The following is a 17,531-nucleotide window of genomic DNA, read 5'->3' as shown; positions in this document are numbered from 1 at the left end:
AAAAAGAAAAAGAATTAAGCTAGGCCTTTCCTGATAAATAAGGCTAAACACTAGCAGAATACAATTACCAGGTAATCAGCAATTGTATTCTATAACTGAAGCTACAGAATTTTTATCACTAACTTGCTCAACTACTACACAGCCATGAACAAAAAGTTTGAATGAGTAACAAGAGAATAAATTATGAAAGAGAAATTGACAGTCACATACTTAGGAACAAGACAAAAATATTCTAAGTTATCTTCAGAAGATATTGGTTAGAGTATCACATAAAAATATACTAACAAAAGACTTGATCCAAAATCTTTTGATCCAGAATCTTGATTTTACAAAAGTTGCATTTTGAGAGGTTCATAAAATTCACTCCATTCCTTTATTCTCAGGAAGGTTAAATAAGAAAATAAGAAAACCCCTTTTTAGATCAGCAAAAGTATTTCTAGTCCAACATTGGATCAACCAGATGGCTATATGGTTTATCAGAACACAGTGTAACACTCTTCTACCTTTTAACACAATTATTATGTCAATCTGGATCTTGAAGATAGATAGATAGATATTTATTCGGTCAATGACCAGCAAAATTTAAAAGAAAAAAAAGTACAATCAAGAAATACAATAATAAACTACAAGCTAACAAAATATATCACATAATGATACAGCATTCACTCTGCCATTACTGTACTAATACATTTGTTACCTTATGGGGTGAGCCTAAAACATCAGAAATTATATGGTAAGAAATTATAAAATGAAAGTAAAAATATATATCCCCTCACAATTTATCTATTAAAATATTTCAAATGTAAAAGTACTTTTTAAAATAGGGGGTTATTTCTTTATCTGGATTTGCCTTATTTTCATTGCAGTAAGGTTTTAAATCCTGAAGTAGATAGTTCACATAAAAATTATCTGGATACCCAGGGAGTTTTTCTATTAGGGGTAAAATGTAAATTGACCTGATATCCCTATAAAATTTACAGTGTAGCAGTACATGTAAAACGGTTTCTACTTCCTCTTCACCGCATGGGCAGATTCTCTCAGCTATGGGGACTTTGTTGTATCTGCCTTGGAGTAGTGCAGAGGGGAGAACATTGAAACTGGCTTTAAAGAATGCAATTCTCAACTTAGGAAATGTTAAATTTAGGAGATATCTTGCTGGTTCCCATACGCCCGTTTATCCAAATTCTGTTATGTTGTGGGAGCCTATTGAGTTCATTCTGGAACTCCATGTCCTTCATTCTTTGGATGACTATTTCTTGATCGTAGCCTAATGATGTTAAGAATAGAGGAGAGAGCCCATATGAAGCCAGCTTATATTCTACCACCTGCTTCCAGGGTGAAGAGAAATTATCTACTAGGACTAAAGGAGTTAAACCAACTGGGAAAAAATGGATTTTTAGCCAATAATTTATCATCAGCTTCCAGGCCCTCACTTGAATTGATGGCATTCCTGTCTCGAGCCTTAACTGGGCATTTGATGTACCATTGGGTGCGGCCAAAATTAATAGCAGGAATTTGTTTGGACTGTTTCCTGCGGCACCTTCTTCATATAAATTCCTATTTGTGCCCCATAAAGAATTTGAGCCAATGTTTTGGCCTCAAGAAGTTTTAAAGCCACAGGTACTAATTGTCCTCCACCAGTATAAAAAAAATGTTTAATGGCGTTTGTTGACCTAAGGGCTGATTGCGTAATGTAGTTCTGATGTGCGTTCCAAATGCCTTTCCAGTGGAAGACCACCCCAAGGTACTTAAATACATTGACCTGTTCTAATTTATGCCCTTGTCATGAGTAAGGAAGGCGAGCAGGGGCTCCCATCCAGGCTGTTAAGCGCATGTGTAGTACTGAGGAATTAGGTAGCCATTCAAAGAGACACAGATCGGGCCCGCCTTAACCTTTGGGGTTTATATGTCTGGGTTTTTCCCATGCTTCTTCAGTTTGTTAGGATTTTCTGTCATGTAGCAGTAATAAAACACTAGAGACCTATTCTTGTCTCAGCATGGTTCCTGGCTGTTAGGACAGCCCTTCTACTTTCCAGGAATGCTGCCTAGCTCTCTTGGCAAAAACTAGAATTTTTGATTTGTCAAAGTTGAGAACCAAATGGTTTTGTCTACAGCAGCTTAGTGTTGCTGCAATTGCTCTTTTCAATCCAGTGGGGGTTTGCAAAATTAAAGCAGCAGCAGCAGCATATAGGAGAATTGGAATTTTGCGCTGTGTTAGGTTGGGTGCATGAATATCCATGTAATGTAAGAGGTCCACAAATGAAATAACATAGAGATTTAAAAGGGTGGGGGCAAGAATACATCCTTGTCACACTCCTTTCTGCACGTTTACTATGCTAGAGAGGGTCCCGAGAGGGTTACACCTCACTCTTAAGGTGGAATTGCAATATAATTTCTGCATGAGGTGGAGAAGGCACCTATCAGTAGTTGTATTTTTTTAATTTTTTCCAAAGATCATTTCTGGATATTGAATCAAAGGCTTGTTTAAAATCAAGGAAGGCTACAAAGAGGGATGATTTCTTTTTGTACGTATATTTTTGTACAAGATGGTGTAGTACCAGTATGTGATCTACTGTTGATCTCCCTTCTCTGAAACCTGCCTGTTCATCTTGAATTATGCCCTCTGTCTCAATCCAGTCTTGTAATTTGAGATTTAAATGTTTGGCATATAACTTACTAACAACACTCAAAAGGCTAATGGGCCTGTAGTTATATGGCTTATTCTTGTTACCCTTTTTATAAATTGGGACAATTATTGCCAACCCCCAGTCTCTTGGGATGTGCCCAGTCTGGTCTATAAATGTGAACAGAGATGCTAGTAGAGGTCCCCACCAACTAGAGTTCTTTTTATCATTTCAGGCATAACACAATCAGCACCTGGAGCCTTGTTAATCTTAAGAGATTCGATCAATCGGCATACCTCTTGGACCAAAACTGGTGGCGAATTCTGAACTTGCTCCAGATCAATCTGACTCTCATTCTCAGTGCTGGCTGGGTCTACATATAACTCTCTGAAATATTCCTCTCAAACTTGAGTTGTTACCTGATTAGATGGGGGGGGGGGGGTCAGCGATTTTCCCAGGCCTCTGGTAATGTACCAGAAAAGGGATGAGTCTCTCATCCTGACTGATTGGATAAGTTTCTGCCAGGACTCCTGCAGTGCTGATTTTTTCTTTTCTTTTAAGAGAGATTTATACTGAGTTTTTAAGTTCTTTAACAGGTATATTTGGTCCTCAGAGGGGAGGTTTTTGCTATTTCTGTAAGCCCTGTTGTATGCACATTTCATCTGAGCGCATTCCTGATCAAACCAATTTTTATTTTTTATACTCCAATTTCAAAGGCGTTGTTGTGTTCCTTTATAAAAAATGATTTAAGGTTAGCCATTAACATTTCATACCATTCTAAATATGGTCTTTGGGAATTATTATTTACCAGGTGTGCATGAACTTCTATAGTTTCTGGTGCTACCATCCAATTGGCAACTGCCAGTGCATTATTATCATTCCATTTAATTCACACCTCAGTGTTATTATTTTCAAGCATTGGTGGAAAGATTATTTCTGCTCTAACGTATTTCCAGGGATATGACATAGTTAATGTTAAGGAATGGTGATCACTTTCTAGTTGTGGATCTACCTCCAGCCACTGTAGGGCTTTTAGAAGATCATGTGACACAATCCAGTAATCGACTATGGAGCTCCTTCCTGCCCCCCAATAAGTATATTCTGCCAGGTGGTCCCCTTCTACGGAGCCATTAAGAATATACAGTTCTAATCGAGCAGTCATCTGTCTGGCGCATAGGCCTGCCCAGTTAGATTTTGAATCCTTAGATTCTCTTATACACAAAGGTTCCTCTAAGATATTCTCCTCATAAAAAATCTTGAATTGGCAAAATAATGCATAATCATTTGGCCCCATCCTTGCACTCAGGTCCCCACCAATTATTGTTGATGCTGCAGGATATTTATCTAAACAGATAAGGATAAAAATTTCTATACTCTCCCATATCTGAGCATATATATTAAAAGGGGGAATATAAATATTAAAAAGCAAAATTTCAGCTTTGTTAAATGAAAGCAAAGAGGCCACTACCCATGGCTTCAGCAGAGGCAATGACACACATTTAAATTGTAGAGCTGTACTGACTAAAGTCACAATACCACCCTTAGGTCTCCCTCCTGCCTTGCTTGGGGTAGCCAAAATTGAATTAGCCCAATAACCATCCACCTCTGATGTGGCCCAGGTTTCCTGCAGAAAAATATCAAATATATCATCAAATCGGGACAAGTAATCAAAAAAAGGTTGGTCTTTTGATGGTGCTGCCCAGCCTGTGATGTTCCATGTTAAAAGGGAGATTACATCAGCATTTGAGAACTGTCATAAGGCTTGATTTTGATGAGCCAATGATGTAAAATCATTATGTTGAGCTGGAGAACCAGAGGTGTGAGGCTGAGCCTCAACCGAGGATTGGCTTATCTCGTGTAGATTCTGTATCCTGGGAATGTTTCTCTGGAGGAACGCATTTAACGAGGCGCTGGTCAGCATCTGTCTGTGGTATGAAAAATTCAGCCTCCTCAATTGTTTGCATGGACTGAACCCCGTTTCTTTCATATGGACCGGAACAGTTGTTGTTTGGGTGTCACTTTTCCTCTATGTCTTTGTCCACCAAATGATGGTAATTAGTGTCAGTAGTTGGAGACACAAGATCAATGAGAGGTTCTGCGGTTGCAATAGTGTCCAGTAAGGTTTTCTTAAGATTTTCTAGCTTGTATATAATGTTGTCTTGTTTCTTCCTGGGCAGAGAGCCAAAGGCACTGATAAGGCCTGCTTCAGCGGAGTCAGCCTGCCTGTTTGAGAAGGAGGTTGACTCCCACTGCCTTGCTTTTTCAAGGTCTTATGAGGGGAGGGAAGCTTACTAGCTTCTGTTGCACTTTTAGTGTGGGAATAATGTCTAGGCACAGCAGCACCAAATAAAGGATTAACTGTTGCCTCGCGGAACACTCTGGTGGGAAAAATTTGAAAAGATGCTAAGTATGATCTCATCTTAAGTATCATAGCTGGGATGGTAGGCTGTTTGAAAGACAGAACGTTTTTGATTTTGCACTGTAGGAAGCCATTTAGTAGCATCTAGGTCTATCAGTCTATGATGACAGTGCAGGAGTTGCCCTAATGAGATTTTAATTGCTCTCCTGGAGTCCCAACGTCCCGTGTTGACCTTATTCAGGGAGATACAGAGAGCGACCTGCTGCTTGCAGTCTGCGTTCTTGCTTACAGAAAAGTTCCTCAGCTGAGCCCACAGTGGAGTTGATACATACATTACCTCCCTTTGCCTTATCAGAGGGTTGGGATTTATTAGTACTGTTGGTTAGAACATTTCTTGCTTTTATCAGTTCGTGTTCCTTTAATGACTTGCCCTGTAGCCGAGCACGTATCAGGGCTGTCTTGCTTTAGCATAGCTTTTGCCTTTGGTTTGGTAATGGCAGTAAGTCCGTCATCATGTTTAAAAATGAAAGCTTCGAAATCTTTTTTTAGCATGTTCAAATTGTGTTTAATATCAGACAACTGCTCAAACCATGTAATAACGGTTTGGGCTGTGAGAAGGCATTGCTTTGCCATATATTCTGTTGTGTTTTCCCAGGGAGTCTCTCCAAATTCTTTTTCTGTATCCTGTTTTTAAACTTATTTTTACTTCCCTTGAGATCACTGGATGAGCTAGCTAATTGTTCCGGACACCCAAAATGAGAGTCCGGGATGCCCTCATTTCATTTAGTTCATCCCTAATAGAAAGTGAAAGGTCTAGCAGCTGTTGCTTTTCAAGCTCGGTTTGAAAATCCCATTCTAATGATTCAAAGGCTGCTGTGGGGGGAGTAGGAGAAGACTTTGTTTTACTTACAGTTTTCTTTCGTTTGAATAGTTCTTCTATTTTTGGTTGTTTTGCAGACTTTGAAGGAGAAAGAGAGCTTTGGCTATTTCCATAGCGATTCTTCCTTTTTCCCATGTTGTTAGATCCACTCTGAAAGTTTTGCTGATGCCGTTTACCCCAGGCTCGTCTCACAGTGGAGAGATATAAATTTAAGAGCTACAATATCCTAAAAACTTATTATAACTAAAATTATCAACAAGGAAACAAAAATAGCTAAAATAAACTACTTAAAAGTAGTGAAAATCTTAAAAAGGCTGGAGCTTAAAAGAATGTGTGTTACTTGGTTGCTGGGTTGGCTCCTCCCCCAGCCCAAAGTTCCTGGATCTTGAACAAACACTGCACTAAGGCTTAATAGTTGTTTATAACCTAAGCCAAAGTTCACATACTGTACATCAGCAGTTTATAGTAGCAAACTATATTGTTGAATTCCTGTATCTAATTGAGTGAATTAAAATGCCATAAATACAGTATGTTGCTTCCACCTAAATTGATAACCACTACTACATTTTAGTGTTTATTCCCTATATGCAGCCTGTTGCTGGTTTATTTTATGGTTCATTGCATATTATGTTAGATGCATAACTAGCATCTCTCTCTATCAGTTTTTCCTGTACCTCCTTTTCAGCTGTGGGGACCTTTCTGAGCCTTGCAGTACAGTTCCCTGTTGGAGATGGAAGAATTAAAATACCTTCTAAGTGCAGGGTATCTCAATAAAAACAATTCATTTGATTTATTAACATAATTTATTTCTGAGCAACATAGCAATTATTTGAATAGCAAATCATTGATGGAACTTGAGGATATTATCAAAAGGCTTAAAGTAATCAAAACCTTGGTTCCTAATGAATTTTCCAGTGTGTTTCATGAGATATTTAACACACAATTAATATCACACTTATGTAATTTCTTTAATTTTATTTTACAAGAGGGAACAATCTGTGATTCTTGGTTTGAATCTAGAATAGTCATCCCAAAATCAAGGAGAAATCATGTAGCTATTTCAAATTATATGCCTGTTTTATTATTCATCCAAGGCACTCAAATATTTATATTACTGCCTAGTAATCTCCATAAAACATAATTATATTGATTTGAATGTATATGGATTTATCAGGAGACAGCTATTTGGAAATGAATTAGGCATCTTCACAACATTCAAATAGCTTTAAAAATCGCCTTTCTTTTAGTCAAGAATAAGAAGTTATGTTATTTAATAAGGGAATATATTTAAAAGAGAAGAAGAAATGTTACAAAATCCCTTTCATGCAAATCTGAATTTAGAGTAACTGAGAACAGGTTTATTTAAAAACAGTATATCATGAAATGGCTTCACAGCATCTATTACAAATATGTTCATCCATTATAAATATCTGCTTTAAAATATTACTTATAAATATTTCTAATATAAACTATTACCTACCAACTTTGGGATTTTTTATAAAGAACATGTAACTTCCATTATCTGAGTGTGACAAGTAGACAGTTGTCTACCAAAGTTTTTTGGTTGATGAAAAGTATAAAGTCCTTCCATGCCTCAGTAAGGAGTATAATAAGGTTTGCCCATTTGATGGTGTAATAAATGGGTTACTTTTTATGCTATTTGCAATATACCAAGACTTATTATATGGAAATCTAAGGATAGAATTCCTTAGATATCAAGAATAGAATCTTGATTTAATTTTTGAAAATAAAAAATCAAATTCTTTGTGGAATCAGAAATTATTAAGGTCTGTTCTTAACAGAATTGAGAAAATTCATTGACATGAATGTTTCATTGGTATTATACCCCAATTTACTAGCAACATTTTCAAAAACCACATCGCAGAAATGCTGGAAGTAATGTGGCAATGTTGGAACTTTTGGTCGAATTACTCAAAGATCCAACAGTTTGGACAGCAGTCTTTTCAGAAATAAATAGGAGCTGATTTTGCCTTGTAGACTTGCAAAAAATCCAGAAAACCTTGGGTTCAAATACATACAGTGATACAAAGAATTTTAAAGATTAATATTCAGTTGAAACCAGAATTCTTGTTGGGACTAATGGACAGATAATTAGAAGAGGTATGGAAGACTGTTTTATATATGATAACTGCTGCGACACTATTATATGCACAAAAATGGAAAGACTCTGAAATATCCACAATGGAGAAATGGCTGGTGAAAATGACAGAATTAGCAGGAATGGAAATAAATATGATTTCATTAGTTCAAGCAACATCAATACAATGTATTTTATTATTGTTTAAAATGGAAAATGAAAATACTAGAAATGAAGACATGATTAGCTTTGTGCAAGATGGGAGTGATGAAATTTGAAATATAAATAAATAAATAAATTAGATATATGCTAATAGCAGCAGAATGTCTAGAGCTCAGAAACATATCCCTATGTTGTATCGTTCATATTCTAAATTATTAGAAATTATCTTAATGGAAACATTTATGGATGTAGGATCTTCAAATTGACTTTATATAGTTTGTTTAAATTAAAAACCCACTGGAAAACACTTGATTTCAAAGTTTCTGCTTGAGAATATCAAGGATTTCATTCAATAAATGTTCAAAATATTCAAAATATCTCTTTTAGGGCATAGATAGTAGAGTGAGGAAAGTCTATCACAGCATCTTTCAATTTTTTATTATACAACTGTCTTATTCCAATTAAGAAATAATGAGATTAAAAATAAAGCCTTGCAAGAAATGTTTAAACTTGAGCAATCCACCACACTCTAACCACTTGCTTTTCAGGATTGGAAGGCTTGTTGGCATGGCTTATTGGCAAGATTACTCCCAGGATGGCACATTATGGGCAACAACTGTGCTTTTAAAAGTCTTAGCAGTGTGTATCATTGCTACTACATATGTCAGTATGGTATAAAGAAACATATTCAATATAAGACCAGACACAGGCAGACAGGTAACAAAAAGAACATATTTTGTTCTCTTTGATTATTTTGGGAAGAACATGAGATAGACTAACAAAGACTATTAATAAGACAGCTTAGGAATGAGGGAGGAAAACAATAAAAAATATAAACATGGAGAAAAGTAGAGAAGAACACAAGAAAGAATAAACCAGAGAAAAAAGAACAGCAGAATAAATCTGATTTTCTGTCTCTCTCTCTCTCTCTCTTTCCCCAACCCCCAGGCAAGCTAAACAAATCCTAATAAAAGAGTGATGCAACTAACAGAGCAACGCTTTTCCATGTGCTCTGGTAAGTGGGTTTTGGGAGGTGATAAAACTCACTAGCCACTCACATCAGTATCAGAGCTGAATACCCCACCAATCCCTTTTCAGCTTTGTTTACATATGAAACAACAGTTGCAATAATGTTTGAGATTGTCTGAAAGTCCATTGAATCTCCAATCACCTTGGAATCTCTCCAAAGCAATTGGAAAGCCTGTATTTCAGTATGATCCTCAATTCAAAACTGCAATGTATCAAAGCACGCTAGAAAAATTAAAATTATGTAATTTATATTTTATTGACACTTCCAAGTTATATTTTAAATTAAAAGCATTTCACTTGATTAAATATGAAAATCATTCCATTTTTCAGAGGCACAGAATAATAAAGAGACTGGGATTTTCACCAGTGAAAGAAAAAAAGCCACATCCATTTTAATTAAAATGAATGGTAACAAATAACTCAGGTCTGTTTTTTGTTCCTCTGTCCTTCAAAAGCACTAATCCAAGCAAACTACCTTAGGTTGATCAAGATCTACTGGTTAAGCATTTTCCACAGAAGTAAGGGGGGATACTTGCCTCATTGATACTTATCTCTGCTTCCACGTACTGTAGGCCTTTCTGAAGTATAGAGATAAGGGCAGCAGGTGGCACTAGTGTTCCATTGATGTTGGATTGGCTAATATGACTCTCTATTCCAAATGTAAAGGCGGAATGGGAGAAACCTGAGAAAAAGGAAGCCATGATATGAAATCTAAGCTCTCTGCAATGTGCTACATATACTAAATACAACACAACTATATCCTGTGCCAACCCAATCAGAAAAAGAAATTTCCAGATTAGGTCTGATAGAGAAAAAGACTATAATGGTCCCCCTCCTAACATTTCACTTGCAAACATGTTTCCCAAAGAATGAGCATTTGGAAAAAAAAATCATTAGCGTCAAGCAAGACATTGTGGGCTTAAAAAACAAACAAAATGGAATAAGCTATTTTTATTACATAGTAAATGAAATGCTAAAGACAAAGTCGCGTTGTGGTGATCATACAGGAGAATGCTGCCTACACAGAGAAAAGGAATGTACCTTTTTAGCTCTTGAACACAGTAATTACCAGCTAATCTGACATGCAAGTTTAATTAATAAACCAGAACAAAAATAAAACAACAGCAATAATATACTTTAATGGGACATACATTTCTACACATCTGTCAGTTTGATGATGATTTCTCCTCTACATAGTTGGTGATTAAAGCATAAAGCTTAAGTGGCGCATTAGACAGTAATGAGCTGAGTGTTTCTAGTATCTGAGGGAATATAAAATGAATGTTGTTCAACCAATTCTGAAAAGAGATTATACTCTCACTGAAAGTTCTGGTATGCAATCTGAGACGTTTATTGATCCCATGTTTTTACCAAAGTCTCAAGAGATCTTTCTCTGTGAAGTATCTTGTATCCACATTTGGCTGTTGTGCCAACAGTGACCATAACTAAAGACAGTTGAGCCAAGTTACCTATGCTCTTATAAGCTCTACCTAGGCAATGGTTATTCAGTGTATGTGGGCTGCTCTTCAAACTACTGTAATAAAAACAGTTCTTAATGCAAATTAGGAACTGGGCATTCCTAATATAATTCACAAAAAGTCTATCAGCTGCAGCTGCATCCAGTTAATCATTGGACAGAATTTAATTTACCGGTCTTAAACTTTAAAACACCCAAGGGACTGATAACCTGCTTTCACCCAAATACATCTACCTAAAAGCCAAATGTTCTGTCACTATCATTCACCTATCCTCTAAAACAGCGTTTCTCAACCTTGGCAACTTTAAGCTGTGGGGATTTCAACTCCCAGAATTCTTGAAATTGAAGTCCATACATCTTAAAATTGCTAAGGTAGAGAAATAATGCTCTAAAAGCTTGCATGATGCATATCTTGGCTTTCTTAATGCCAGGCAAATGTTGTTTTAATTCATATACATTTGAATTATCATTTTAAAAACTGAGAATCTCAGGTTTGTAATATATTACATTTTATGCTCTGTTGCTATAGTGGTTTTATCTTTTTCTACGCCAGTAAATATATTTTGCTGCAATTTATTTTTTTGATTTTTTTTAACTTTTAGGAAGAACTAACTACCATATATTATTAGATAGCTTATAATAATATAATTAGTTAATAGGGCTGGATAGCACTTCAGATTTGTTTTCAAAGATACTCCAAACTGACTCTGAACAGCTCCCAATAAAGCAGAACAAGATTTTAAAAACACAATAAAGATGAAAAGAGAACAAACTGGAGCATCTGGCCAACAGCACCCAACACATCCAACGCATCCAACAGAGCATCCCTCCCACCCAACTACCTCAGCCCAAGACCTGGGAAAACAGGTAAGGTTTTAAGCTTTCTGGAATTCCAACAGCATGGAAGCCACACAGATCTCCAAAGGAACCCCTTTCCTAAGGTCAGGCATGCAAAGCCTAGTACAGCCCTCTAAATAATGGAAATTAGGCACCCCTGGCCTAGTTAAATAGACAGAGAGGGTAATAAAACATATAAGGATATTTCAAGAATGGCAATACAGTATTGCTAACAGATCCTTTTTGTAAGACACAGAAGCAAATAAGGGTAACTCACTAGTGTAAGAACTGATGACTTTCTACTCATATACCTTCAGTGTAAAAGGTACTCTATAGATGCTATGTTAGAGGGGTCTGGACTTATGCTGCTGCCAAAAAACCTTGCATAACAGTTATCAAAGAAATGCAATCAATGATAAATGTATTTATTTATTGCATTTCTACTTCTGTCAATCATAAAACTGCCAGCAGCAATTTACAGTAAAAATGTCATGCTATAGTTGTGATTAAGAGCCAGGACATTTTGATTAAGCTATTCACGCCTACTAACTAACATTGCCTCTCAATTTAATCTTAAGTGCTCTACAAGCATTTCCTATTTTGCTAATAGCTTATATTTTTTAAAAAAATCTACCAATTAATTTTTATGCAATCATGAGCAATATGGTATCTGTCATACGAGCCAGCATTTCTTTGTGTATTTTATCACAGTAATGCTATTTGATTTTTTGTGATTATAGAAAACACTACAAAAATGCGCTGTATCAAAATTTCAAAACAAAATTACAGTACAATCTCTATTTTAATTATAAGCTTCCCAGAGTCATTTAATATTGGGTAGCCTCTAAATTTAAATCATCATCATCATCTGGAATGTATAAAATACAAGACAATTTTGTAGTAGTTATTTAATATAAGAGATAAAATTCTAAACATTCATTTTTGTAAGTCATCCTAAGAATGACCTTTTGAAAATCATTTTGTAGTTGGCTAATTTTGTCACAAATCTATTGAACTACAATCATTGTCATATTATTACCAGAGAGATTTTAATGTATATAAACATAGGAGAAACACTGTAAACTTTACAACAAACAGCAAACTGTCTACTAAATGAGAAATAGATACAGAAGTATCAGATGAAACTACTTGTATTTACCAAGAGCTTAGTTAGTTTACAAACTATGCTTCTTTTAAGAGTAACAGCCTCTTACACTGTCCGCTATATTTTTAAAATCAAAATGCATGTTTCCATTACAATTAAGTCAGCAGATACTTGTTTAATAATTTCCTTATATTATCTACAAAGGTTCTATATTTTTTGGAAATGGTAAGTAGGAGAATCCTTTTTCACATGAAAGAAAAAACTTCAGTTTTATCAGAAGGAGTGGAACTTCAAAGGGCTCATAGCTGTTCTTTAATATTGAAATAACTCTGTTATATATTACTGACAACCTCATCGACATCACATACTCATGAAGCTAGTTTCATTGTAAGCAGTGCGGTGTGAGCTCAAGAAAAGGAGTACGGTAAAGACATTAAGATATTAAGAAATAAAGGGAACTAGTTTGGTGTAGTGGTTAAGGCATCAGGTTAGAAACCTGGACACTGTGAGTTCTAGTCCTGCTTTAGGCACAAAGCCATCTGGGTGACCTTGGGCCAGTCACTCTTTTTCTAGACCCTAGGAAGGAGGCAGTGGCAAACCACTGCTGAAAACCTTGCCAAGAAAACTGCAGGAACTTCTCCAGGCAGTCTCTGAGAATAGGACATAATTGAATGGATTAAAAAAGAAAGAAATTAAAGACATAGCACCGTGATCATCAGATGGGTGCATGGATACTGACCACCACCACCCCTGAATCAAGGCTTTTGTTTAACACTGTTTTAGTAATATTGAGAAAATGTATACTAGATTACCAGGCTTAGTTGTACCCATGCAGCGCTTCCTGCTTAGTGGTAAGCATAGTACCGAGTTTTTACACATGTTGGTTAGAATGCCACAAGCCATGTTGTAATATTTCTCTTTTTCCATTGAAACAAACGTTTCCCTTCTCAGTTAATATTTTTAGACTTTTGTTATATTTCTATTCATGCCACTTGAATGGAAATTGGTTTTCAGTTTCCGAATTTAAAACTAAGACTATTTTATGATGACCTTAAAGAACAGATCTGGAAATTCAGGAGCATAATTTTAAAATCAATGATTGATTTCTACTATATCTGCAGTGCTTCAGTTCTTAATAGCAATCTAGTTTTCTGTATTTTATTCTGTTCTTGTCCTGACTCCCAGGAAACACTCTGAGACAGGGAACTGTTCTCTAATGTTTTATTGCTAATACATAACAGTAATCCTAACAAACTGAATAAGCGTGGGAAAACCCACTTCTCTAGCTTGGCGAACAACCTGTTCTCTCTCAGCCTTTGCAAAACATTACGTACATGGGTTATGTGAGTTGTGGCATCCTCAGAGAAAATTAATATGTCATCTAGATAAACGACCAGATACTTATCTAATAAATCAGCAAAAACGTGATTCATAAATCTGGAAAATATGGCTCCTGCATTAGACAAGCCAAAGGGCATAACAAGGTACTCAAATTTGCCAAACCTGGTGTCGAAGGCTGTCAGGTATTCGTGGCCCTCCTTCACCCGGATGAGATTGTACGCACTCCTGAGATCCGACTTGGTAAAAATGCGTGCCCTCTGTAAGCGATCTAGCAGATCCGAGATTAATGGCAGAGGATAGGATTCTCTTTTTATTACCTTATTGAGGGGACTGAAATCGTGTACTACTCTCATGGGTGTCTCCTGGGGTGCAGGTGCCAACGGGTCAGGCTTCTTTGGTACGAAGAAGGTCGGAGCAGACGCTGGGGAAGGAGATGGTCGGATAAATCCCTTTTGGAGATTAGAGTCTAAGTAATCTTTTAAGGTGGCGAGTTCCCTGGGAGACATGGAATATTGTTTCTTTGCTGGAACTTTGGCTCCTGGTAGTAACTCAATGGTACAGTCACAGTCCCTATGGGGGGGTAGTGCTGTGGCCTCCTGTTCGCTGAAAACGTCTGCAAAATCTGCATACTTGGCTGGGAACTGGACCCCCCCTGCTTCAGTGACTGTGTTGGTTGCTGGAGAGCGTGGGGCGGCTTGAATCTTGTGCTGGCATTCCTCAGCTGGGAAGGAGATTGCTCCTGTAGTCCAGTTCAGCAAGGGGTTCTGGATCCTCAGCCAAGGTGTGCCTAGGATTACCGGCACATTAAGCGATGCAGTAACATAAAGCTGGATCCACTCAGTGTGGTCTCCCGTTGTCAGTTGCACCGGTTCTGTGAGCCTTCTAATCGGCCCTGCCTTGAGGGGCTGGCCATCAATGGTCTCCACTTCTATGGGGCATGGTAATTCTCTGGTCAGGATGTTGCAGTCTTGTACGGTCTGCGCATCAATAAAATTAGTTGAAGCTCCAGAATCCACGAGGGCCTCTAGCTTGACCTGGTGCTCTGGGTTGACATGGATTATGACTGGTAAGTAGTAAAAGGCTTGTCTGGAATCCTCGGAATGAGCCCTTCTTAATTGATTGATGGTCTCCCTGCTGAGCTCTGTGGAGGGAGACCGACGGAGTTTCCCTGATTGGAAACAGAGGCGGGGATGGGTCTTGTTTCAGCTGCCTGCCCTGGGGGTCTTACTAAGGCTGCTTGGCCTCTCGCTGGGCAAGCTCTCACCATGTGCCCCTGGGCTCCGCAGTAGAAACAAAGGGCTCTCTCTCTCCTCCTCTGCCTCTCAGCTTCGGAAATCAGTCTCCTGCTTGCCCCAATCTGCATTGGCTCCTCTTGTGTTGAGTGAGCGGCTGCTACAGGGAGGGTTGGAATTCCTGAAAACGCTCTGAGGGTCCTGTTTCTCCCCGGTTGCATCTGCCTAAGCTCCTCTAGCCTGGCATCTATGACCACCGATAACTGATATAGGGCTTCTAACGTAGCTGGTGTTCCCTGGCGCACTAATTCATTCTTAATCTCTTCATCCAGCCCCTGTTTGAATTGGTCTTTTAATGCACTCTCATTCCAGTCCAGATCTCCTGCTAATAACTTGAAATCCGCAATGTAGAGTCCCACCCTCTTGTTACCTTGCTTGAGCTTCCGAATTTCTCGGCTGGCTGTGGCTTCTCTGATGGGGTCGTCAAAGTGTGCTCGGAACCCTGCCAAAAAGTTCTGGTAGTCATTGAGAATCGGGTCGTTGTTCTCCACCATGGGAATAGCCCATTTGGCAGCTGGTCCCTTTAGCAGGCCTAGGATGAAAGTGACTCTGGTTCTGTCTGTGGGAAACTCTGCGGGTCTGCTATCGAAGAACATAGTACACTGTGTGAGAAAGATTCTCAGCTGTCCTGCTTCTCCTCCAAATTTCTCTGGTAGACTGCCCTGGGATCTCAACATTACTGGTGGAGCTGCTGCTGCTGCTGGTGCCGGTTGTGGGTTAATCAGAGCTGGTTGTTGTAACTGCTGTAGCATGGCAGCTTGTAATGTGTTGATCTGGAGATCTACTTGTTGGTGGTGTTGTTGTAGGGCTGCTGCCAATTGCTGGATGGCGAGCCGCATTTCTTGGTTTTCTGCAGACATTTCTAAAAATCTCCGTAATTCCTTGTTCCTCCCTCTTTCGATGGGAGTAGGAGTTTGTTAGGATTGATGTCCTGACTCCCAGGAAACACTCTGAGACAGGGAACTGTTCTCTAATGTTTTATTGCTAATACATAACAGTAATCCTAACAAACTGAACAAGCGTGGGAAAACCCAGCTATATAAACCCCGCAGGTTAAGGCGGTCCCAATCTGTGCCTCTTGGAATGGCTCACCAATTCCTCAGTGCTACACATGCGCTTAACAGTCTGGAAAGGAGCCCCCTGCTCGCCATCCTTACTCATGACAGTTCTGATTAAAAACAAATATGCTATGGGCTTTAAAACACGTCGCATGATGTGTTCTGCATACAAGTTGAGTAGGCAGGGTGAGAGTATACAACCCTGCCGCACTCCTTTCCCAATCTTAAACCAGTCTGTTGTTCCATGGTCTGTTCTTACCATTGCTACTTGGTCGTTGTACAGATTCCTCAGGAGGCAAACAAGATGACTTGGTATCCCCATACCACCAAGAACTTGCCACAATTTGTTATGGTCCCATAGTCAAAGGATTTAGAATAGTATATTCTACACTATAATATACAGATATTATATACAGTATTACAGTACAGTACAGAACATACAGTATAATATACAGATGTAAAATTAATACATGCTTGTTTAAAATATCCTGAAGGTCAGTTTGAATTCCGAAGATTTTTTTTTCTCTCTTTTCAAAAGGATAGGTGATAAATTTTGTAATTGCATATATCTTCTTCTGTTCTGATAACATGAGAGCCAATTTGGTCTAGTGGTTAAGGTGTTGGACTGGGAAAAACTAAGATGTAGTCCTGCCTAAGTCATGAAAGCCAGCTGAATAATCTTTTTTTAAAAGAATTTTATTAAGTTTAAAGCAAAATAAAAACTACAAAAAAGCAAAAAGCTACCAAAAAAACCCCCTAAAAAGTGAGAAAACACAAGATGAAAAAAGATTTTTAAGAGATTACATAAAGAGGTGACTTCCAACTTTTAACAGTAAGAATATACAATTTCTCATAATCAATTCTTTGCTCTGTGTTAAACCAAAATCACATTATTTCTATAAATCATTCCATTAGCATATTATAAAGATCACTAAATGCAATTGCTCCCTCCCCTTATATTAAAAGAAAGAAAATATATAAACCACCTAAACAATCTCCCCCCAAAAATACTTATTTGATTACTTCCTTCCTACCACTATTCTATACATTTGTATACTATAATAAAGATCAAACTAAAAAAAAAAAAGTAAATTTTCTTCTCTTATTACTACAGTTATTATAATCTTAATTATATTAAACCTAAAACCAAACATTATTTACCTTATTAATCTCAACCCACATCCTTAAAGAAGAATAACATCGAACAATAACATCAAACAAGCTTTAAAAGCAATCCAGATAAATGTTCTCAAACCCTTACCCCACTTC

The 17,531-nt window shown here is 37.6% G+C and overlaps 1 protein-coding gene across 1 annotated transcript in view; it reads right to left on the bottom strand.

Moving 5' to 3' along the window:
- The window catches only part of TBL1X (transducin beta like 1 X-linked), a 42,261-nt gene that overhangs the window by 20,094 nt on the left and 4,636 nt on the right, over nucleotides 1-17,531 (bottom strand). The window contains exon 2 of the mRNA XM_063305080.1: nucleotides 9,689-9,834. Within this exon, the coding sequence (XP_063161150.1) occupies nucleotides 9,689-9,834 (146 nt within the window). The remainder of the gene's footprint in view (nucleotides 1-9,688; nucleotides 9,835-17,531) is intronic.

The sequence above is a fragment of the Candoia aspera genome, chromosome 5, assembly GCF_035149785.1.
Source record: "Candoia aspera isolate rCanAsp1 chromosome 5, rCanAsp1.hap2, whole genome shotgun sequence".
NCBI classification, from domain to species: domain Eukaryota; kingdom Metazoa; phylum Chordata; class Lepidosauria; order Squamata; family Boidae; genus Candoia; species Candoia aspera.
Note: the sequence above shows the minus strand (reverse complement) of the source record. Positions and strands in the feature narration are given on the sequence as shown.